The sequence below is a fragment of the Chelmon rostratus genome, chromosome 5, assembly GCF_017976325.1.
Source record: "Chelmon rostratus isolate fCheRos1 chromosome 5, fCheRos1.pri, whole genome shotgun sequence".
In the NCBI taxonomy this organism is placed as follows: Eukaryota; Metazoa; Chordata; class Actinopteri; order Chaetodontiformes; family Chaetodontidae; genus Chelmon; species Chelmon rostratus.
In genome coordinates, this window is record NC_055662.1 from 26,010,423 (window position 1) to 26,034,136 (window position 23,714).

Below are 23,714 nucleotides of genomic sequence, written 5' to 3' on the forward strand. Positions count from 1 at the left end.
GTTCCTTTTCTCCATTTATTTCTCGCTCAACACTGAGAAAGATGTGACATTGCAGCAGTCTGACACACCTGTCTGATGTCCCACCTTTGTCCACAGTATTAACTGATAACTGCAAACCTGCTTTGTGCCATTTCAGTGCAACCACATCCTGCACTGACTGAGCTGCTGGTTGAGTGCAGTCCAGGACATGTGAGTAGGAGTAATCCAGAACTGAGGACTTAAACGCTACACCGGTCTGTGTTTGAAGTAACTTTCCGTGGATTTTTCTGAAACGTAGCAAAGAAAACAACAAAACCAAATATAAATATCCCTTATTCATCTCATCATTGATGCACTATTTATAGAAGCAGCTTGTCAGCATTTCCTTTCCGACCTTGCTAAATATTAATCCCCCTACATGTAACCTCACTCTCCCTCAATTATTCCATTACTGTTGTGCTGTTTTAGAAAAACATGAGCAGAGCAGCGTTGTTGCACAGAAAACTGCCAGACTGGCACCACTGTCATTGGCCATCACTTGACTTGACCCAACAAAAAAGGCCTGCAAAATGCATGCAGATGCAACCAGACTGCAGAGTTTAAAGAGGATGAATGAATGATAGAGATTCCTCAAAGGTGGAGGTACACTACCTTTTTACTTAAAAGTATGGTTTCTTTGTCCAAATCTTAAATTATCTAAGATGAGTATCATTTACATTATTCAGCATATTTTGGATGTGCGTAACCTTTACTACGCTTGTCTGTATCACATTGAAATGTGTCCTTTCTCATTGTACTCAAGAGTAAAAACGGTGAACTAAATTTAAATCTAGAGGAATTAACAAAAATATATGAATGTAGAAACTGCATTGAAAGGAACAGAGTGGCTTTGCTTCAGTAAGAGCAGGCTGTATTTCTCTAGATCAGGAAATATCATACCCTTTAAAAATAATGTCTTTATACACCAGCTGCACGTATGTGTTGCAAGAAAATGAGATCTCCATACAAGAAGTGCTCCTGTGGAAAAACAAAATGAATCACTTCCACGTATAAACAAATGCAAACAGACCACTGACATTCAAACTGACCGTGGAGACGTACAGACAGCTGGCGACACTGTTTTTTTTTCCACTGCAACACAATAAATTTACTCAGTCAAATAAAACAAGACTCTCCGGAACAAAAGGTTTTCCTGCTTTAACTCAGATATTTGTTTACATCGTCCGCTTCCATCGCGGCGAGCAGAACAACTTCCTTTGTTTTAGTAGCATATGAAACATTGATGAGCTGCAATTCAATGTAAAATCTGAGCCGCTTCATATGAATGATTAATGGCAGCCAGGCTTTCCACCGTAGCTCTCCCAGTATGTGTGACAAAGCGTGACAGGTCTTCATCCTGCTCCGCTGCTCCGTTACATAACAATGCAGAAGAAAAGCAGCGCTGAGCTCTCACCAAAGAAAAGACCCGAGGCTGTCTGCACCTGTTTTATTCGACATTCACAAATAACGCACACGCACAAAACAGAAATATACTGCTCGATTGAGTCAGTCCCTCTCCCTGACTGTTATTGTGTTGTGTGGTTTGACAAATGGCCCTCACCTTCTCTGCGGGGCGGAGGGGAGCCGCTGATGGGTGCAGGAGAGCTGCTCTGAAGTGTGTGAGAGCTGGTTCCGGTGAGTGCCGTCGAGTGGGGGGAACACCTGAGGGCCCGACAAGAGGTCTCCTTCAATTTGTGCTGATGACAAAAATAGAGACCTTGCAGCAGTTTGAGGTCTACGGTATAAACATGAAAGGGTCAGAAAAGAGGACGATATTTTGCTAAGCGGTACATTTACTCAAGTACTGCACTTAAATCCAAACCTGAAGTACTTTGAGTATTTAAATTTTTATGCAACTTTATAGTTCCACTCCACTACATCAGTCTGACATCTTTAGTTACTTTTCAGATGGAAAATTCTTCATCCTCTTCCTGTCCAGTGAAAACCACGTATCTCCAAATGTGTTGATTTTGATAAACTTTGATAAAAATGTTCCTGTATGGGATGAGAACACTCTCCTGCTTCTTAAGATAAATAAAATCATTTTAAAAACACTCTTGGAGTAAAGTTCAGCACAAATCAGTCGGTACAGAGTGTGGTGTCTTGAGAGGTGCCAGTTCACCTCCTTGCCACTACCAAGATGCCCTTGAGCAAGGCACCGAACCCCAAAAAAGTAGTTCTTTTTATAGAATATGACGCATTGATGCAGATTAAACTACCTGTGTGAAGTAGTTTAATTATCTCAACCCAAACATCTACACATGAACACTGCAGTAATATTAAACCAAAAACATGAGATATAATAGTAAAATACTGACAGGGACTAGTTTACTGCACAAAAAGTACTTTCACTTGAGATTTATCTGATAATACTTTCACTTATTTAAGGTTTTGGATGCAGGACTTATGCTTATAGTGGAGTATTTTCATGGTGTGGTATTTGTACAGTAGAGACCCTGATTATTCCCTCCACCACTAATATCTTGTGGTAACACGTTTGCTGGCAGCATCAGGTCAGTTCAGACTGTGTGAGAACAGCATACAGAAACACTTACATTTAACAAAAATGTGCACAGATTAATTTGACTAGTACAACTTTTAATCCAGCCACATCAGGACATCATAACCTTTGTTACAAACGTGGCTGAAAACACATTCAGTGCACAACTAAGAGAACAGAAAGGGGATGTTTCACAACATGGCCGTGAGTCAGTAACACGAATCTTCATGGACGTCAGAGCGCGGCGCGCTGACGGTGTTCACAACAGCGGTTCACAGAACAGTCAGTGGCTCTTCACAACTCAATAAGTTACACTGATGAAAACTGTGACTCAGCCAGTGTTTCCCAACAGCTACTCAAACCATCTCCACCTCTAGGCGATATCTAGGGCGATATGGGATCAAACAAGCAATACCTCAGCTGAATCATCGCGTCAACCCAGAAAGGTCAACGCGCCACTGTGAGTCACAGTCGTTTACACTACATGTTAGCAGAGGTACGTACAATCCACTGATCAATACGAGTGAAATAAAATGGATTTGTGATGAGAAACAGCTTCTAATAATGGAATAGATTCTGACATCTTTGTGCTGTAAAGTATTAGATCACTCACTGATCTGATATTCCTCCTGAACATGGAGGGACGTACAGTGCTTACAGTTTTGCATACAGAGGAACTCCTCTGCCTGACATCAGCGCGAGTTGGCCAACACTTGTGTTTACGTGCTGACTGGCTGCCAGGCCAACGCTCCCAGCTGTCCTCCCACCCAGCACGCTGTCGCTCCCAAGCCTGCAGCCGCCATCACGGCCAGGCTGGCCTTCAGCACGGCGCCGGGGGGTCTGCTGAAGCGGGCGGGGGCCATGCACGCCAGCATGGCCACAGTCACCGTCAGGGTGAACAAAATGGAGATGGCGGTGTTAATCGCCACTATCTGGCCAAATTTGGCAAAAGGCACAATGACGCAGAAGAAGAGGGGGACTGTGGAGATCACCGTGGTGACGGCACTGGACACTATGGCAACGCCCACATGGTTCACCGCCTCCAGGGTCCGCCTCTGCCTCTCGGCCGGAGGCTCCTGCACACACAACACGGTTTAATAAGAGGAGAGCTTGTCTTGATTCATGAGCCTTCAGGGAGCTTCTCGCCTTATTAAATGCGAAATCTTAGTCATTAGCCTGTTTTAGCGTGTGTGTAAAGAGAAGACATGCTGTGAAAGTTTTTCAGATTGCTCATAATCGCTACAGTGGAACTCCCATACCGAGTTATGACCAGGCGTAGAGGGTGTGGACGCCCCAGCCAGCAGGTATCCCTCCACCAGGTGCAGACAGTAATCCACAGATGATCCCACAAGTATAGACAGAGAAATCGCCTCCACTGCTCCCATCTCCCAGCCCAGCCAGTACATGACCGCCAGCACCACACAGATCACGCCTGTCGAGGGCCAAGAGCTCAGAATCAGGCCTGAATATTCGATTCTGCTACCAAATATGCAACTTCATCCCTTACCTAGAATGGTTATGAGTACTGGCAGCAGCAGCAGAGGATGTGCAGTAAACACAGACACAGCTGCCACACAGATGGCCAGAGACAGCAGCAGACTCCAGAGGGCACTCTCCACACCTACAAACAGATCAGAGAGCAGTGCATTATCAGATTTCCACACGCTGCTGCTCTCACTTACTCCTGACGATTAAGCCCTCTTCAGTTTGCAGAAAATAAAAGCCACCTTTCACTTGCCTATGATTTCCATGAAGATCTGCTTCCAGTGCTCGCAGGTCTGGAAACCCCGCTGCAGAGCAGAGGACTGCGGGAGGGAGGCGAGCTGCTCCTGGATGAAGTTCTCCCACTGAAGGAAGTCGGAATAGGTCTGAAAGGAGGATTTCCCCTTGTACGTGGTCTTGGGAGCAGAGAGGTAGAGAGCGTTAGACACTGCGACAGCTGGAAGTGAAGTGGAAATGTGCTGCTCTGTGATGCAGGGAGATGAAAAGCTGAAAGATGAAGGGACTTACGGACTCAAAGGCCATGGACAGCCAGCGGACCTTGCCTCCGTGCATCCCCACCGCTCCGTGGGAGAGCTGCCCCGGGAGCAGGTTTGGTTCAGGGAGAGAGTGACACTCAGGATGGAGCAGAGGCAGAATAGACGACAGTTTATTGCCTGAAGAGAACAGAGGAAACGACAGCAGCTTTTACAGGCTTTCAGTTCTCTATATACGATTATTTTATATGAATTTTATGTCACATTCCTTCTTTTTGTTGTTAAGCACTTTACATCACAGTTTCCTGCTATAAAAATAAGGTTTTAAGGCTGAAACTACTGATTATTTTCATTAATCTGCTGATTATTTCCTTGATCTCTTGATTAATTATTTCATTTAAAAATGTAAGAAAATAGTAAAAAATTGTCCATCACAATTTCCCAGAACCCATGTTAGCATCTTCAGATATATGTTTTGTTCCACAAACAGTCCAAAACGGCCAAAATAATCAATTAGCTATTAAAGAGGAATAAGAACACCAGCAAATGTTGGAACCAGTGTATTGTTGGCTCTTTTGTTTAAAAAATGTCTTTAAAGATGGAATCAATCATTTTTTTTGCTGTTGTTGGCCAATTAACTAATCAATTCATCAGCAGACTGCTGATGACTCTCAGCCCTGGGAGGATTAATATTATGTTTTTATGATAAAATAAGAGATTTGGGTGTTACCTGAAGGCAGACACTGTGCTCCTCCTGGCTTCACAAGCTGCTTGTTTGCACTGATCGCTTTACAGATCTTGCAAAGACGTCCCATTTCCTGGAAAATATCAAAGTCTGGATCCAATATAATGCTGCCCTTTGGAGAGAATTAAACAGCACGTCAACCGCACGGAAATATCGTTTACAAATCTGGCTCTGCTTTTTTTCTGCTCATTACTCAGATACACCGACAACGGTGTGACCCTCACCATATCTCCAATAACATGGTTGTCCCTGCGCTCGGTTCGGTTGACTCCCAGGATGCCAAACACGACAAAAACCATCGCCCCGGTGTCGACGAGAGGTCGCACCGCTGGGTGGCCGCACGCTCCGCCACTGCATGGGTTGAAGCCAAGCGTTTTGGATGGTTTCATTTTGACGGCAGATGAAGTATCTTTGACAACAGAATCAGAGAAAAATCTCTAAACGGCATTTATTTATACAGTGGAAAGGTGTGTGTAGAAGTGGAGTACTGTTGGAAATCCTCCAGTGGCCACTTTAACAAACTACATTTGAAGTGTCATATCGCTTCATTTTCTCTATTCTTAAGCCTCAATGGCAATAAAGGAGATAAAAAAGACATTTCAGCAGTGTGACACATGCAGTGCGGAAATAGTTTTCCTGATGGGCTAACACGATGTCTTTATGATAATGGTGCTTTCTGACACTGTGACACCAGCTTGCTCACCACTGGGGAGAGGAGTATAAAAGGTTCCCTGTGTGGGTCCATCAGGCCCAGAACTGACGCCACAGCCGGGAGGGTTGACACACACTCGGCTGGGATGAGGCCTCAGGCGGCGCTGGGCGAAGTACAGCCTCCTAAGGGGAGAAAGCAGAGCTGAAATGACAGATTGTCCTCGAAAACAACACGGCAGTCTAACTCATCTAACTTTGAACTTCCCCTTTTGTGTTTTCACCTGCTGTGCTGTTGCGGAGACGATGCTGCATAAAAGGAAAACTCTGGCGCCCAGCCATGACGGGGGTCACATGAGGTGGATGTGATCATCCAGCTGGGGTACGGGTGGTACACATGGGAAACACACACTGTCATTCTGGTGGTGTAATTGCTGCGGGGCTGATTATAAGCCTATTCAGATAAAACAAAATTAGTTACAAGCCGCTGTAGAGGCGCTATTACAGCTGGGAGATGAAACATTACAACTAATTATAGAAAAGCATCAAGTTTTTTGCTCTCTAACCTGAAATGACGGCAGCTCTTCATGCTCTGTGCTGCACAGTTTCCATGGGGAGGGAGTGCTGGTGTTCAGGGAGAAGCGGTAAATGGTTGTAGAGGCTCCGAGGTCCAGCTTTGATATGAACACTGTGAGTAAAGAGCCTAAAAAAGCAGCACAAAATGCAACACTTCAAAACAGTGGAACAGGTTTTAAGGAAGGAGGAAGAGGATTTGTACGTGCTGAATGTTCTACCGGCTGGGCTGATGCTTGAATGTTGTTTTGCTGAGCTCCGAGGAGCGGAGGTCGTTGTGCTCGGGGTCTGCTGATGTGCAGAAAACTTGAAAGCCGAAGAGGAAGTGTGGGCGTACAAAGGGTGCGGCTTTTCCATGAACACACCTGCAGGACACGACGTGCAATTCAGGTATTTGCTTTTGGATCTCAGAGGTTATCTGGCGAGCGTGTCTCCATCGCGGCCGCAGCCTCACCTGAGCACATAGGGCAGGAGATGCCTTGTCCGCTCAGGTTGCTCCTCAGAGCCAGCAGAGTCTGGAGGTTGGTGTCGCGGCGGAAAAGAAGGGGGGCGTGAGTGGCCGGCCTCAGGAGACAGCAGCAGCCGGCAGATAGGAGCAGAACCAGGAGGAAGACGCCTGGGCCGACAGGAAGACAATGATAAACAATGACAGAGAGGAGGGCCTGATGGAGCAGATAGAGCGGCTCGGCAGCAAGGATCAATTACAGTCAGTCCTGAAAAGGGGGAGGATGAATACTTCATGATAGGCACTTGCTCTTCCTCTGACAGACTATATCCCCTCAGGCCACACAGATTACAGCATCTCTTCAACAGTCTGAGCTGGAGGCTACTCTCATGTCGAAAACATAGATCAAAAGCTTGGCAGATAATATCCGCAAGAGCCAAAATGTAGACGTTTTCTTGAGTATAAATTGATTTTAGCCACGTCAAAATACTTCTCTGAGTTTATATCGAATCTCACCTAGAACGGCTTTTCGTTGCTCCACTGCTGGCTCTGCCACTAAGTGCTTCAGGGCCCATTGGAGCTTTGTGCTCACCACACCCACATGCCGCTGCCCTGGAGGGGACAGAGGTGTCTCCACTGACAGGGAAAGAATGGCTGCATCGCCGTCTGTGTCACAGGAACCTGGCGGAGACAAAGACCGGGGCTTAGTGGTGCCTGGACAGCAGCGTTTCACAGCCTGGGCTCGTTCCCTTTTCCCATTCTTCCCCCCCATCATTCATTCAATTCTCGGGAGATAATAATCTCACCTGGCTCCATCTCCACTGACAGAAGTGCCACATCATCGTCCTCATCTGACAAAGGGCCGTGGCTCGCTGACAGGCCCGAAAACAGCTTCCAGCTACGGAGGGAGGAGGAAGTTTAGGGAAAGAGACAGCTGAAGGGATTACATCTCGCCTGCGGTGTCGCACAGCATGCACAAATAACATCACACATAAAAGTAAGGAAGTAACGCCTCACCAATTCAACCAGACATGTTCCTGAGGCTCCACACACTCAGTCCAGACACACAGGGCGGCTGGCATCAGCACGGATACCCAAAGCCAGCAGCAGCTGACAATGAGGGCCATGAATAGGCCGAAGTCATGCACGGCTGGGATCTAAGTGTCAGTAAAAGGAGGCGCAGTGTAAAGGACCTTGAAACATTCAATTTGTGCTTATCGCATAAAAACGCCTGTCTGCTGAGAGAGGCACTTCTATTCATCCATAGCAGGGGAGTCATTTACACTTCCTGTGCAGATCCTATTAACGGGCACATTTCTCCTCTGCGATTACCTGGGAGAAGGTGTTAGCGGCATAGGCGGCTGCAGTGGTGAAGGAGGTGAGGAAAGTAGCTCGGCCAGCTGTTTTAATTGTGTAGATCATTCGCTGCTGCGGCTGACGCAGATAAGAAGCCTGTCTGAAGGTGCTGATGAACACAAATACATCATCCACCCCTGAGCAACAGTGAGAGAACAGAAATATTACGCTAAACGTACTGGAAAAGGGTGCTTTTTCAAGCTTTAAAGGAATAGTTTGACATTTTGGAACATACACTTATTTGGTTTGTTGGTAAGCGTTAGGTGAGAAGACTGAAATACGAATCGTCTGCTTGCAGTCTTATCTTAGTTAACAGCTGCTGGATGACGTTGCTTTTCGGGGGTATATGTTCTGGGCCGTTTCTGTGCCTGGTGCTGTAACTTCCTGTCTCTGCTGGCTGCCTCACAGACATCAGGAAGCAAGTGTTCTCACCAGGAAATAGCACAAATCTCAATGTTCTTGTACGTTTTCAACACATGAAATGTCTCGTGTTAATTTGTGAGCTTTAGAGATGTTGGAATGTGGAATTGTCACAGAGCCACGCTAGCTGTTTCCCCTGTTTCCAGTCTTTATGCTAAGCTAAGTGAACCATCTGCTAGATCTAGCATCATATTCAACATGCACGTGTGGTATGGATCTTCTCATGTAACTCAGCAAGGCAACAAACAGGCGTATTTCCCAAAATGTCAAAATATTGGTGAATTTCTTCCCCCTTACCAATGCCAATAATAACAAAGGCTGCAACTCCATTGAGAATTCCCAGGTACCTCACACCAAAGACAACATGGTATAAGAATAGAGCCATCAAGCAGCTCAGTCCGATGCTTGCAAGTCCAAAGAAAGTCAGAAACACTGCAGAGAGACAAGAAAAAACATTCATATGCTGCCAAATACCTGACTTTCACAGTTCAGACATTGAGATGTGTCTATGATATGCAGGTGGAATAAGGAACAGGTCGTACTGTACCAGAAAAGGAGGTAAGGACATAGACGAGCACAGTGATGCAGGCTCCACTGATGACAGCCAGCATCATGTCGTTGTGGAAGGTGTGTCTCACCTCGTCATCAAACAGCTCTGTCCCCCCATACAGCACCTTCACCTGGCTGGCATGAGGGAAGCAGACAGAAAATAGCATCAAATTCCAACTGCAGTCACTGAAATAAAAGACTAACTCTGCAGCACTTTTCTCCTGACCTGGTAGATTGCTTAGCCAGGATGTCTGCATACTGAACCACAAAGTTTTTGAAGCGAGATCTTTGCTCGTCAGCTCGGTCCTGCAGGGAGTAGTAGGAAGGAAGAGGAGCGCCGAAGTGGATCTCACTGCGTAAGAGAGAGGAGGAGAGATGCTCAGGGGACAGACTCTCATCCACGTACCAGTAGAACTGTGGGTGGGTGATGGCCAGACTCAGAGAACCTGGGAATACATACACGGAAAATCAGCACAGTTAGGACGGCTCTCACAGGCATTCTTTTATGCTTGAAAGTCGCTTTCCCCCACTTTCTTCACTGTGGACTCACCTTGAATATCAGCAAGATCCGGGCCCATGCCGTCATAGTATATCTTCCCTCCCCTCTCACTGGGGTAGAGGTAGGACAGGAGCGAGCTGGGTGGGGAGCAGTAGGAAGGCCCCAGCGGTAGATCCCTCAACATCTCCAGAGGCTTCCAGCAGAACTGATGGAACTGCGGGTGCTGCATGAGCAGGTGCTCCACGTGGTGAATCGTCTGCAGACGTTCTGGGGTGAAGATGTTGCGGTCGCCCGCCCCTTGAGCAACGAACACAAGCTCGATCCTCCACAGAGCCTGGCTCTGCAAGTAGTAATTGGGGGCAAACCTGCGCCTCCTAATGAGCGGCAAAGTCGAATTTCCGTCCCACGATCTCTCGCCGTGCTCCTCTGCTCTGTGATCTGAGTTCTTGTGCTCCCCCGGCTGCCCCCGATCCAAATCTGGCACTGTCCTTTTATCTCTGCCTGCTGCAGCTCCTCTCCTCTGATCATCTGGTGCATTTAAAGGCTCGTTTTGAGCAGTGGACGACCTTATGCCCTCATTATCTGTCCTGTTAAACACTCCCTGTCCGCCCAGCTTCTCCAGCAAAAGCTCCAGCAGGGCCTCAGACTCGCTGTTATCTAAGTCTCGCCTACGTCTGTCCCAGGACCCCAGCTGAGTCTTCACGGCGATGGCGAGGGCGTCGAAGCGCTCGGCAGAGAAGTGGCTGTGAACCTCAAAGGCACTGTAGGAGAGGTCTATGTCCAGAGGAGGGCAGTAGAGGAGCATGTAGGCAAACAGGGCACACGGTAGCAGGACAACTACCCCTAAAACCACTCCACTGGCACAGGGCTGCGTGTACACCCACGCCACTGCCCTCCACAGCCCACACACTCCAGCCCCCCCAGACAAGCAGCTCTGCCCTGCTGCCTGTGCTCCTCCATCCTCTTCCTCCTGCCTCTCCTCATCACCCTCCTCTCCCCAGCTGGCCTGAAACAGCAGCGGCTCATCCTCATCCATGCTGGCACCTGTCAAAGACACATAACAGCACCTGATCACGGCTCCCTTTCGGCACCACCCCTTCCTCTCCTCAGGCAGGTGAACAAGCATCAGACAAAATGAAGGACAAGGCAACTTCCAGCTGCGCTCAGTGAGCAAGGACGTGAGAATTAAGTCTGTCCTCGAGCAGCTGTCAGCGAGGGCCCTCCATTGGCAGCTCACATGGAGAAAACTGACGAGGGGAGACCTTTTTTTCTCAAGGGCTTATAAGCGAAAATGGTTGGCTGAGTCCCGCTTTAAGATGCTGATCACAAGAGCTCGGGGGTGAGACAGGCTAAAGCCGTGATTAATTCTTCTCTCTGTCGAGCCATTGTCACCCGGAGAGAGTCTGCTGGTGGCTTTCTACGTATCAGCAGCCAACGTAGCTGTGTCCACTCTGCAGCAAATTAAATCATCTCACTTGTCTAATTACTGACAAGGAGAGCGAGAGGGATACTAGACGAAGTCGTGAAGTAAGAGAGGGTTTATCTCTTGTGATGGGCAGCCTTTGACTAATAGTGTCAATAGGTGCCACTTTTTGCCCTCCTCTACACACAAGCCACTGCAGCCGGTTTGCATTCAGGTGGCAGTGAGCCCGCTAACTGCAGCAATTTATCTATTCTCTTTAGAACTGTGCTTTAAGGTCAGCCAGGTAAGACGGTGAATTTTGATTATGTGTAAAAGATAGCTGCGCTCAGCTCTGCGGCTGAAGGGAAAATCCATCAAAAAAATGAGCAATTTACAAATTATACCATTTAAATCGATATTTGTAAAAAGAAACATTTCTTGAGAGACAAACCCTGGAGCTACAAATGAACTGGAGGTGTGCTGATTTATGAGATTTTGGTTTGTGCTCTTACATCTGAACAAACTTTATTTCATGGTCGTGCTAAAGAAGAAAATGTGCTCCCGCCTGCTGCAGAAAATCACCATGTGTTCGGTCACAGTGTTCACTCTCCAGTTCACTGATAATAGATGTGTTTCATGGCCTCATCATTATCAGCCTTAGCTCTGTAGTTTCTCACTCCCTGATAGTTTTTAATGTTCGCAAATGTCCACAGGACTTACATATGCAAATGATGTTTTATGCTGGATTTTTCTTTTTATGGAAGAGATAAGAAAGCCTGTTGAGTTGATGACAAAAATGCTCTGTGGGAAAAAAAAGGCCTATTTTGGGCCATTTTTTAAATCTGCGCAACACTTCCTTTTATTAATCACCATGTCATCTTACTGCAGGGACAAGGGCACCAGTGCACCTTTTAATGGGAGAGCAGCGGACCAGCATCTGCCCACGCAGTGTGAACATCCACGTCCTCCTCTTTTAGAGGACAAATTCATTAATGGTGTTGGGAAAGTTTTAGTTTCAGTGTGAAAACAGAGAAAGAAATATGCAATCTCAACAAAATCATCTAATTATTTTCAGTTACTTTAGGATTACAGTGCCTTAAATCTCTATAATACTGAGGGAAATAATTTGTTCCAATTTGCAGGCTGTAAATTTGGAACAGTATTACTGGTTATCTGCGCCCATCATAGGCTGTTATTTCAAAATGAGCACTTTTATGTTGTTTTCTGTCATGCCTTAATGCAATCTGTCCAAGTAATATGACAAATTATGTGACCAATCTCTCACAGAAATGTGTGAGATATAATCGTGCATTTATAGTAAATGAAATGGAATGCAGCTGCTAATTTTGCTAATTAGATTACTGTAATCCTGTTACATTCCATCTCTGCCTCTCCAGCTTGTTTTGATGAGGGTGCTCTCATCAACACAAGATGAGGGGAGGCGCGCAGAGAAATACGATGAGTGGAGTGGAATGGAGGAAAAAGGGGGAAAGAAAAGCTCAGGGAATGACTGAAGACACACACACACACACACACAGACGCAAACACACACACACACACACACAGAGACGCGAACACACACCACAGCCGTCACCCTTCAAACAGACGACCGGCACCTCAGAAATCTGTGAAAAGAAATTGTCCTTTTCTGCTGTTTAATATTCACGGAGAAAAAGATCATAATGAGAGGACTGTCGGCACATCTCCACAGCTCCATTTCTGTGTCCGTTTCAACATCAGAACAGGCTGATTAGTGATGCAGATGTCAAAGTCTGACAGTCTGAGGAACTCATTACAGACTGATAGGCAGACCAAGTGCTTATTAGACAGCGAGGCTGAGCTTTGTGCTCTGTGCCAGCCTTCTATCGCCTACTGCCGTGCACCCTGAGACAGACAGCATGCAGGTACAGTGGAGCAAAGATAACTAGTGATGCACGGCCTCAGGGACGCATCCTTTCTCCCCTCTTGATGAGTCTGACGTGTCTCCGCATCCGAGAACATTGCACCTCATGTACAATGATTATGAGCGGTGTACAGCTGCAAAGCACTGCGAGCAGTGCAGAGCCTGGTATAACTAATGTGTTTACAAGCTCCCAGAATTGTTCATTCAAGATTAGGAGAGCACAGTTGATTTAAACCCCATGCAGGTGTGGATTAAAAACAGAGCGTAATTTGGCATCCTGCTTTCTGCATTTATTGGAATAAAAGCTGTCTCCCTTATGGCTCGGCCTATATTGGAGCTGTGACGTTCTTAATCGCGAGGCTGTTTCTTTGTCTGTGGTGGAGTTTCAGACTCAAAATTGAGACAGATAAATGCACTGAGGCCTGAAATGAACATCTACTTGCAGCTTTTGAGGTATGAAATCTTGTATTTATCACCTGAAAGATGAACCTGCTCTTGGATTTTGTATGCTGCGTGACTGTTCTATCGGATAAACTTGCCTTCCCTCACAAAAAAAAAAACTAAATTTTGAAGTTTCTTTGCAGCTTTTTTATTGAATTTTTTTAAACAACTGCTGCCCAGGTGGCCACGTTGTACCTGTCTGCTCTTTTGAGTACAGCAGCTGTATCTGATGGACTGTGTTGTGCAGCACAGAGCTGTATTTGGGCTGTCTCGTGTGTCGTGTTCAGCGAGTTGTGAGCAGAAAGAGGGGGATGAGCCATAAGCTCCACTTGACTATGCATGTTTTCTCCAATAAAGATGTGGATAAGCTGAGTGTCAGCATTTCCACCCTTCGCTTCGTCTCTGGATTGCGTCTGGTAGGTGAGGTGGCAGCTCGGAGCAATCCCAGCCTGCTGTGAGCCTGAACCATCACCTATAATCATCTCCCTCCTCCCTCCTTTGGCTCGCCATCCCTCACCCTCCTGCCCTTTTCCTCCCTTCAATCTGTCTGCTTCTTCTCCATGTCTCTATCTTGTCCACAAAGGTGAGAGATTTGTAACCTTCATTACTGACAGCGGCTAAAAATAACCCCTTCAGTTTATCTCCTCTCCATCTCATCCTGTATGGATATCACAAGCTGCCTCCTGCCCCACACACGTTCATCCTGGTGTAAACTCAGCCTCTCATTTAAAGGAGCATTGATTTCAGCACTGGTGCTCTCTGAATATATTCCTTATGCATGAGTGCTCAGCAGTGTGTTTGAAGCGGACGTGCCTCCTGTTCTTTACGCACAGTGAATCCGGAGTCGAGGCAAACTCTCGGGATGTATTTGCACCTAACAGCGGTGCTCATTTTCTTATTGTCGGCGAATTCATGCTCGCACTGAAGGGAGAGCAAAAGCTCTGTGCACGGTGCGTGAAGCATCCAGGGGCTGGAGCGTGCAGTTTCTCTCACTCTCCTGAATAATACGGAATGCATGAGCCACATAGTACAGGGATGGCAGCATATAAACAAGGCATATCCAAACGCGCAATGGAGCCGATTTCCCAAAAAGTTACCTGCTTCGGAGTTACTCTGATGAACAATGCTTGCACTCCATGCTGCGTGCAAGCAGTCAGGATGAGCTTTTATTGATTTGATGACTTTCTCTGTCATCCTCCAGATAACTGCACAGATTACTGCCCCCCATCCCCGGTAATTAATCTGCTCATCAGTAAATCAGGCAAAAACAGAAGCACGCAAATGCAACACCGAGGAGACTCTTACCTGAGGCTGGTGAGACGAGAATTACAGGTGGTGCGACCAGGCCTACTGGGTCCACATGTAGTGTGCTCAACTTGTGCTCTGCAGTTTCATCCCCTCCATGCTCTGGTGTGGAGGGAGAAAATATGATTTACTGCTTTATTGTCATAGTTAATAACTCAACAAGAGAGAGAGAGACACTAAAGGAACCCTCACAGGAGAATGACAGACAAAAATCCACCCCCCCTCCCCACGCACTCTGAAGGAATCCTCTAATGTCAGCAGTTAATAATGTGTTGTTTTCTTCTCCTTCTATGCTCCCCGGTCCTTTCTCTCTCTCCTGCGCCCTCCCCTCCTCTCTTACCCGGTTGTCCAGGCGACAGAGTCAGTGAGAGACATTTCTTCCCAGAAGCTCCTCTCTCTCCCATGGCTTTGTTCAGCCTGCTCTGCTGACCGGCTCACCAGCGGAGGAGAGGCGAGGGGGGGATGCGGCGCAGAGACCTCTGTGCAGCGCTGCTGGGCGGCAGCACAGCCTGGAGGGATTTTGGAAACGAATCAGCGTGCGCTTCGGGCTGGCTTCACTTCAACTCAGCCCGTTTTGTGTGCGCAAAAATTGATGCAGCGCTCGGGATATTCCAGCAGAGCCCCCTCCATTTCTGTCAGAGTTGGTATGGTCTATTCTAGTCTCAGTTGGTGGGGAGGTGGGGGTGTGTTAGGAGGGGGTGATCAGAATAACTGGCTACAGTAGGAGACAAAGTACAGGCAATTTAAAATAATCACCTGAAGTAGGAGTTTATTATCTTGTGGTTCAGTTTCCTTATCGACCACGGTGCTCTCACACCGGATGACATGAAGCTCTGCAATCTGGCTCTCTGCTGGAGATGCCACCTGATTGCTGTGTGCACCACCAACACTGGTGTTTGTAAATCCAGCACTGATTTGACTCATCTAATCGCCTTGTCGTGCCATAAAATGCTTCCTCCTGGCCTCGCTCACTCTCATCTAACATTAATGACCAGCTCTCCTCTCTTTCTGCCACATCCAGCCCATCCATCAGCTCGCTTCTCCACCTCAGCGCAGGTTTAACTTGGATTGCCTTCACAAGAAAAGGTAATAATCCATCATCCAAATGGGAGCGGATAACTCTGAAGAGAAGTTTCACCCTCTGTGGCTCTTTGCACAGCAGCTGGTGCAGTGTGGAGTCAAACCAGAGGAAAACAGGTTTGGAGTCTGCTGCTCACTTGTGAGTGTGTGTGTGTGTGTGTGTGTGTGTGTGTGTAGCCACCCTTCAGGACACTTTGTCTCCATCCTGTTGATGCGGCTGTGACAGACCCATCTGACCAAACACACTTTTTCAGTCACTTCAGATCAATAAAGTGAAGCAGTGTGAGTCTAATCACATCAATCGCTGCGGCACTGTGGCAGACGACCACATTTATGAAAACTGATCAATGGTCATAACTGCATGTCGTCAATAACACCCACACAGTGTCCTTTGCTCGGGTTTAATGAGTCCCTCCGATCTCAGCAGACTTCATTCAGTAAACATGTATCACAAATATTGGCAGGCAAGAACTCAGAGGCAGTTGACACATATTAATAATAATATACATTTAAATAATACAAAATATACATAAATCAGCCATTCATACATACACACATGCATACTGAGCACACACATGCAAACGCAGACTGGGTTTTCGGACACAGACTGGCAGGAGGTTGTGTTTGCTCCCTAAAGTCAGAAGAGTTAATGTGTGATGGTCCCGTTAAAGGCAGATCTCCCTTAAAAAGCCTAATTTTTAGGATATGCTATTTGTTTTGGCTATGGGGAAATTTCTGAGGAATCTGCCTGAGCAAGAAGAAGTCAGGTGAAAAAAGATGAATAATTTTTCACAGCATGCAATATTACACAATTAAATGATTATTGGCACAGCAGCAAATATCCCTGGCTAACTTCAGATGTACCTATGTTCACAGTTGGGAACAGCCTGCATGAAGGAAGTATCTGCACACAAAGTGTCTTAAACTTGGGGCAGTATCCTCACTAATGGACAAGGACAATGACGGGGATCTATCTATCTTATCTCTCTGTACCATTAACAGTGGAAAAGAGTGAACAATTGGTTCCAGGAAATGAAGAGAAGATACAGAACATTACACTCATACCATCTGGATCTAAAGTCTAACAAATGATGCAGTACCCCAACCTTATTACAGATTCTCCTGCCTATTCCTATAGGTTTAATTTATTTCTGTTTTCTCAATACTATAGTATACAGACACTACATACTATAGCTGTCCAACTCTATGTGGAAACCTTAAAATGTGCTGATATTTGAATGTGCGACTGCAAAATAAACCTGATATTGATTTGCACGACTGAGCTGGAAAAACAATGTGCATTCATCCTGTAATTTCTGCAAATGACTGTGGTCTGTCTTTAGTGTTGCACTGCAGTCGGAATTGATTGAGCTGGATTTTGACTTCATTTCAATGTCTAGTGAGTGCCCCAACAAAGGGGATTACAGTTGGAACACATCTAATCTCACATAATTTTAGCACCTGCTAAAGGGGCTCAGAGGAAGCCCAGTATTTGTAAATTGTACAGTGTGAACACATTTTGATAAAAAAAAAAACGCCCTGGAGAACAACTTAAATACCTCACATATAACTTACATTTTACATTTACAGCAACAATTTAATGACCCAACAAACATTTTGTCACAAAAAGATTTTGTTCACGGCTCTGTCTTGCTTATTGCCACTTTGCAATAACACTTTCGGCCTGAGTGTTTTAACTAATTTCCGTCACTACACAACGTTCACAGTGAAAAGCAACAGCCCTGGTGCATTGGTCAGGGTGACATCTGACGGGAAAGAGTAGATCTAAATGTGCTATGGTCATTGGTCCATGAGAAAACAGTGGTGCTGCCACACATACACAAACACACACAGTCTGTCTCTGTGCTGTAAACTCACACTCTCACACTCTCAAAGCTGTCCTATGACAAGGGAATTGTTCGTTTCCTCTGGCTACCACAGATGAGTCTCCCGGATCTCAGAGATGATGTTATTAGCTTTTTTGAGTGCCTGAGTAGGGGGGAAAAAAGAGGGCTGTTAAATCAGAGGCCTTAAAGTAGTAGATGAAAGAAAAAGAAAGGACTTGCTTTTCTTCATGCTCAGAACCTATTCAGAGAACAAAAGCACCAGCCAATTTACCTCAAGCATCTGAGCAACTTCTGTCCGCTGCTGTGCCGTGTCCTGCGACTCAATGAGCAGCTCCTGCAGCAGAGGCTGTTTGTAAAGCTGACCCACCAGCTCACTCTGCAGATGCTCTTTCACAAAGTTCACCAGGAAGTGCATCACTGTCTTGGGCACACTGCAACACACAGCCCCGAGACAAAGTTAGAAAATCAGCATTAATAACAACTGAGCTCAGCAATAGAAAAAGAAGGGGAAACAGGGGAGAGTGCGGGCCCCCCAGGTGCTCTGGACTTGTTCCAGCCGAACCTGTCCTGGATGCTTTTTCTGACAATGAGGAAGTAGCACTTGATGAGGCGCTGAATGACCTCACAGTCCCTCTGCTCCCTCGAACTCAGCTTGCGGGAAATGGGCACCGCCTGGCAAAGAGGGGCAAAGTAAAATGTTGACGGTCTGCAATGTATTCACCACTAAGTGGTTTGTCCTCCTGCTAATCCCACCACTCACTGTGTCGAGGAGGTTAATGGCCTGGCCTTTGCTGGGGCTGCCAAAGTTTGCAGCCGGGGATTTCTCTTCTGCAACCTTCTCGTTCTTCCAGCGCTTCCCTCCATCAAGGGCCTCTGCCTGACAGCAAGAAATCCGAGGAAGTCAGAGGGTCAAAGCAATTTTGGCTGAGCTGGAATTCCACTAAACTTTGAATGGGGCTGTACTGTTTGGATGTGAAACATAATGGTTAAGGCTGTAGAAGACATCTTCTGCTGTTTACCCAGCAGAATAAATGATAAATGTTAGTATCTGCTGTAAGGGACAAATAACTACCTGCTGACTGTTGACAGATGCTGAGACCTGCGCAGCATCTGTAAAGTCTGGATGTTTGGTGTTGATGTAGGCGAGCTCTATTGCTACTAAATTGTGTACCTAAAAGAAAAAGGCAGACGAAAATACCTCAGGAAGTTAACAGGACTTTGCTGTTAGTCATTATAATTAGCATGAAAGATCATCTTAGCTAAGCTGTGGATTACCATTTCATTAGTAATCGGCAAGCGCTTTCTCAGTAATCCAGTCACCACTTCCACGATGGAATCGTGCAGTTTGGGGAATCGCAGAAGCTCCTTGCAAACACAAAGACATATTTCATTAACATTGTGTTTTTATAATTAATGCTAATGCTAATCAATGCTAATCAACATCTGTTGGCTAACCTGTGTGCTAAAGGAGGAGCAGTGCTGGATGATCCTCTGCAGCTCTTCATGAACAAGCTCTACACAGCGCAGACTGGGCTCCTCCAGCCTCTTAATTTGCCGCTTCACCAACAACTCAAAGGAGACCTCGGGCACAAAAAGCGCCGGCCGCGGACCCTGCAGGGCACATCACAAACACATAAAAACACAAATTCTATTATTTACCTGCTATTCTGCCAAATGAGAGAACTTGACTTGAATTTGGATTAAACAAATTACACAAATAGAATCAGGAGAGGCTCACCGTAGCATTGCGGATGGCAGTGAGGATATCAAGCTCGGTCAGTCCTCCCAGGGGGTCGATGGACTGCAAAGTGCGGCCGAAGGTCTCATGGAATATGTAACAGATCCGAGCGCCCCCGCATCTGTAGAAGAGACGGGTTGAGCTGTGACACCTACGCGGTTTCTCATTGCTGTGTGTCAGCAAAGTTAATCGCGCCAAAATTGAATGCAGTCAACCAAAAAAGGTCAATAGTTGCTCGCTACATATTTACATGAATTAATTGCCTTGTGGTAAGAGAGCCGTAGAGATGAAGGTGCCAACAGAAGATGCTGATACCACTTCAATTTAAAATTAACATGCCCCCGAAGACATTACCCTCATGGCATAAAATGGGAACAAATGTAAATAAAATGCTGAGTTGTGCAACAAAAGTACTAAATGAGATGAGAAGAAATTGACACAGACTAAAACATGAGAAATGGCTGCTTTCATCATCAAAGCATTTGCTATTCAATAACGATCCTGCTGCTGTAGAGAGGTCAGACTCACAGCTCTGAGGTCTGGATGTATCTGGCTGTTCCCTCGATGGTGTTGCAGTAATCGCTGGCAAACTTGGTGACAATCTGCAGCAGGGTGGCACTGTGGTCTTCTACTGGCTGGCCATAGCTGTTGAGCCGTGTCTGGTACTGGGAACTCAGCACGGTCACTCGGGTTTTGAGGTCTGGCAGGCAGTCCCGGATGTGGTGCATGAGCAGCCTGCTGAGAGTTTTAGCCAGATAGCGTGAGCCGGCACGTGAGGCGAGCGACGGGTAGTGGCGCTGGAGGAAAGCCTGCTCATCCCTCATTGAGTCCTCCAGGCTCTTTTGGGTATTGATGTCATGCTGGCTCCTAGGTGGATCACCAATTAGGGAGACACAGGGAATGTAGTCAGGTGATTGGGATACGAACAAATTGCCATCCTGCTGTACTGTGAAGCTAAAAAAACATTACATAGCAAAAAATGTAATCAACAATTTTTTACTGCAAACCTGTTCACCACTCCAATAATCCCAAGTCTGACTGGAATGACTCGACCCAGAAGGACCTCCAGAGCATCAGTCCCGGCATCCATCAGGTCCAGCTTGCTGACCACCAGAAGAGTTCGACGACCTGACATGCACACAAACACAGAGACCTTTGAATACATTTTTAAGGATAGTTCAATTTTGTTTTTCATCACACATATTGAGAAAGACAAGAAGGAAGCACACAGTTCGACATTATGGAAGAAAATAAGGAAACAGGTCTCTGGTGGGACAAGATTGAGGCCAGCAGGGAGACATTTGAGCCAAGATACAGACATTCCAACTGGCACACTATCAAAGTGTACATTAGGTATTTTAGGGCCACACTGCCAACCTCCCAGACAATTACTACAGGCAGACTATCATCATCTATCAATCTAGTCTGTAGAGTGCATCATGAGAGCAACAACTATTTTCTATGCAACTGTTAACTGTCAGGATGCTGTTAGCAGTACAGACTGGCAGGTCCAATAGCCTAAAATGACTTCAATTCCTCATGCACATTTAATAATTTAAAATGCATTTCTACTTGAAGCATGTTATGTAATAAGCACTGATGGAGAGGAGAGAAAATGAAAATTAAATCTGAGGAGAAGAGGCGCCTGTGTACAAAATGTCCTACCATCTGGATCAACCTCACGAGCCAATTTCAGTGCATCAGAGGTGGCCAAGTCAGAGTTGGCAGGGGACACTGCGAGGATGAGGGAGTTTGGATTGGAGATGAAGGACAAGATCATCTCTTGTACTTGAGCCTCAATGTCCTCTGGCTGGTCCCCAACAGGAACCTGAGGCAACAACAATGAGCAGCCAGCGTTAGTGTAAGCACAGCACAGATGGGGTGCTGCTGTGAATCTGTGATGATTGCAGATATGAAGAGCAATCAGCATTAATCATAATCTAGTGCCATTATGTTTGTACACATGAAACAAAATCAACATCCCTGTCAAGTGGCTGAGTTTACCTTAGTAATTCCAGGTAAATCAACCAGGGTGAGATTAAGGACTTTGGGGGAGAAAATCTTCAAATATATGGGCTCTGCACCGATTCCCTGAAGGATATGAAAAAAGGAAAGAAATGTCATGAATGCAGTGTAAAGAGTAACATTAAAGGCATCTCTGAGTAAACATTAATGCTTTCTTTTCACCTTGTTATCCCCAGAACTGCGTTCAGTCTCTGCTTCAATTTCCCGACGAATTTCCTGAAAATCTGTGAAGATCTGTCGAAAAGGTGAGAGGATGATGCATCAGCTAAACTTAGCACAGGATACAGGACAAAGGCAACATCCACATTATTTGAATCTTTCAGACAAATGTACCTGGTTCTTGCAGTGCAGGAATGTACCCCACTCTTCAGCTTTGACACCTGAGCAAACCATAGAAGAGTGAGTGCAAGTCATTTCACAGAGATATCTCCAGTTAAATTTAAAGTTTGGGGAGAAATGATGAAAACTGAAATAAAATTACAAATGGACTTAAATCATGCTTGACAGGTAGATGAAGATCAGAAAGGGAAAAAAAATGTATGAGAGAGCTCACAAGAGAAATGACGAGGCTAAACGAAGGCAAGTGCAAGCAGAGCAAATATACAGAGACCTGGGTAGCTGTTTTGGGCATTTTGTTTTACCCCATTACCTGAAAAAGTGGTGAATAAGAAGAGGAAGAAAGACTACATGTTAGCACAGAAAGACCACGGCTCTACAAGAAGTAGCTTGCAGTTCAGACAGTGAAAGAAAGTGCCATGCCTAAGTGCTAATCACAAAAACTACATCAGGCAGACCCCATGCCTAGACAGAAACAACAAACCTGCTGTCCTACTTTTAATATGCTGATATTCAGTTTATCCTTACTTGTGACAAAACTTGATGTGTGTGCATTTTTCAGGTATAATCAAAACAACTTCCCTCCTGTGAAAAATAGAAATAAATGTGTAGGTACCACTCTCGATCTTCAGTCTGTCCTGCAGAGGGGCAACATTAATAAGCTGCAACACGAGAGGTCTTCTTGTGACTATTCCTGAGCCACGAGGCAAGAAATCCCGTCCAACCAGGCTCTCCAACACAGAGCTCTTTCCACTGCTCTGTTACGGCACATTAGGAAACCAATTCAGCAATGTTTCAAGCTGCTCGGATATATTCAGATCCTATCAGTGTGCATTGCAGACACATCAAAAAATGCATTAAAAAATATTAAAATACAATTTCTGTTCAAATTAAAAACTCAAATCAGAAACCAAACAATTTTAGTAACAGCAGTGTAGATCGGGGAATGGTTACAGATAATGGTTAAGCTAATAATTAAGCTTTTAATGTGTATGTGTATGTGTTCCTGGCTGACCTGAGATCCAACAACGACAATCTGAGGCAGCTGTATGATCTCTGCACCCACTGTGAGAAAGACCTCCTGCAGCCGGTTAATGGTGGGGATTAGAGTCTCCATCCTTCCAGGACACACCTACTAAATTGGCAAAACAGAAAAAAACATGAATGGACAGAAAGCAAGTACAGCAAAGCAAGTCAGATGCTGTTAAAACATACTGATACTTGAATAACTAACGCTAAGAAACTGCTATTTCCAAAAGCTCAATGAGACTGAAGATGACTGCAATTTACTCTGAGCAAGGAAGACAAAAACACCGTGTTTAATTATTGCGAGTGCGGCTGGCAAATATAAAAAAAAATGAATGAATTTCCCGTGAAGACAGTAACGTTGCTTTGCCACAGGGAAAGGTGGTGCTGAGGAGAGGGGTGTTACCCCCGAGCATCAGCGCAACACTGTGCCGAATCCTCCCGGATCACACACTCAAGTAGGATTTCAAGTTGGAAACCGGCTATTAGTTATCAATCACGTCGCTGACCTAATATCTAAGTTACATGGCAACAAATGATGTAGCAGCACAAGCCGAAAGGCTCGGTATTATCAGCTAATGTCAGCTAGCTAAAGCTAATTAGTAAATGCAGGAAGTGAGAGAGATGTGCTAGCTTTGTGCTAAAGCTAGCTTAGCCGCCGGAACAACCTATGTTCTATTGTGATCTTACCGATGTTCAACAAATATTATCCCTCCTTATCCAATTTGTTTATCCTTCACAGTTCGTAGGGGGGAAAGGTGAGTGTCAAAAATGCTGCATTTTGTCTAAACTGTCTTTCAAAATTAGCAGCTAAAGAAAATAGCCGTCAGTTACTACACAGGCGGTACCCGTATTACTCGTCATGAATCTGATTGGTCATAC

General features: G+C 45.7%; 2 protein-coding genes across 3 annotated transcripts; both read right to left on the minus strand.

The window, feature by feature from the left end:
- Nucleotides 1-1,504: 1,504 nt before the first annotated feature.
- On the minus strand, nucleotides 1,505-14,877 carry disp3 (dispatched RND transporter family member 3). Of its 2 annotated transcripts, XR_006006844.1 has the most exons (22): nucleotides 14,781-14,877; nucleotides 9,781-10,773; nucleotides 9,457-9,676; nucleotides 9,229-9,365; nucleotides 8,979-9,113; nucleotides 8,238-8,398; nucleotides 7,923-8,062; nucleotides 7,712-7,803; nucleotides 7,422-7,586; nucleotides 6,915-7,076; nucleotides 6,682-6,825; nucleotides 6,454-6,590; nucleotides 6,172-6,341; nucleotides 5,943-6,073; nucleotides 5,464-5,648; nucleotides 5,225-5,351; nucleotides 4,529-4,674; nucleotides 4,257-4,416; nucleotides 4,026-4,139; nucleotides 3,778-3,950; nucleotides 3,177-3,594; nucleotides 1,505-1,680 (listed from the first exon to the last, which is right to left on the minus strand). XR_006006844.1 is itself a non-coding variant. In XM_041937207.1 (21 exons), exons 2-21 carry the CDS (start codon nucleotides 10,763-10,765, stop codon nucleotides 3,238-3,240), a joined length of 4,041 nt encoding a protein of 1,346 aa, XP_041793141.1. In that variant the 5' UTR covers nucleotides 10,766-10,773; nucleotides 14,781-14,877; the 3' UTR covers nucleotides 1,739-3,237. The 2 variants fall into 2 exon arrangements, 1 of the variants encoding a protein (XP_041793141.1); XM_041937207.1 differs by lacking the exon at nucleotides 1,505-1,680 and having other exon boundaries at nucleotides 1,739-3,594.
- A 902-nt stretch (nucleotides 14,878-15,779) lies between these two features.
- Nucleotides 15,780-23,670, minus strand: si:dkey-32e23.4 (dynamin-1-like protein). The gene is made up of 17 exons (XM_041936608.1): nucleotides 23,523-23,670; nucleotides 22,822-22,941; nucleotides 22,423-22,564; nucleotides 21,804-21,850; nucleotides 21,633-21,704; nucleotides 21,450-21,536; nucleotides 21,111-21,273; nucleotides 20,453-20,573; nucleotides 19,974-20,312; nucleotides 19,446-19,566; nucleotides 19,163-19,318; nucleotides 18,983-19,072; nucleotides 18,780-18,878; nucleotides 18,468-18,584; nucleotides 18,270-18,379; nucleotides 17,979-18,138; nucleotides 15,780-17,849 (listed from the first exon to the last, which is right to left on the minus strand). The coding sequence occupies exons 2-17, from the start codon at nucleotides 22,921-22,923 to the stop codon at nucleotides 17,793-17,795; spliced, it is 1,983 nt and encodes a 660-aa protein (XP_041792542.1). The 5' UTR covers nucleotides 22,924-22,941; nucleotides 23,523-23,670; the 3' UTR covers nucleotides 15,780-17,792.
- Between the last annotated feature and the right edge of the window lie 44 nt (nucleotides 23,671-23,714).

Coding starts and splice junctions, on each gene's coding strand:
- disp3 (XM_041937207.1), bottom strand. CDS start 10,765: ATGGATGAGGATGAGCCGCTGCTGTTTCAGGCCAGCTGGGGAGAGGAG. Junction 8,399..8,978: donor CTTTGTTATTATTGGCATTG/GTAAGGGGGAAG, acceptor ACTGTTGCTCAG/GGGTGGATGATGTATTTGTG. Junction 4,140..4,256: donor GATCTTCATGGAAATCATAG/GCAAGTGAAAGG, acceptor ATCTGTTTGTAG/GTGTGGAGAGTGCCCTCTGG.
- si:dkey-32e23.4 (XM_041936608.1), bottom strand. CDS start 22,923: ATGGAGACTCTAATCCCCACCATTAACCGGCTGCAGGAGGTCTTTCTC. Junction 21,705..21,803: donor TCCTGCACTGCAAGAACCAG/GTACATTTGTCT, acceptor CCTTTTCGACAG/ATCTTCACAGATTTTCAGGA. Junction 19,319..19,445: donor CTGCCATCCGCAATGCTACG/GTGAGCCTCTCC, acceptor TGTGCCCTGCAG/GGTCCGCGGCCGGCGCTTTT.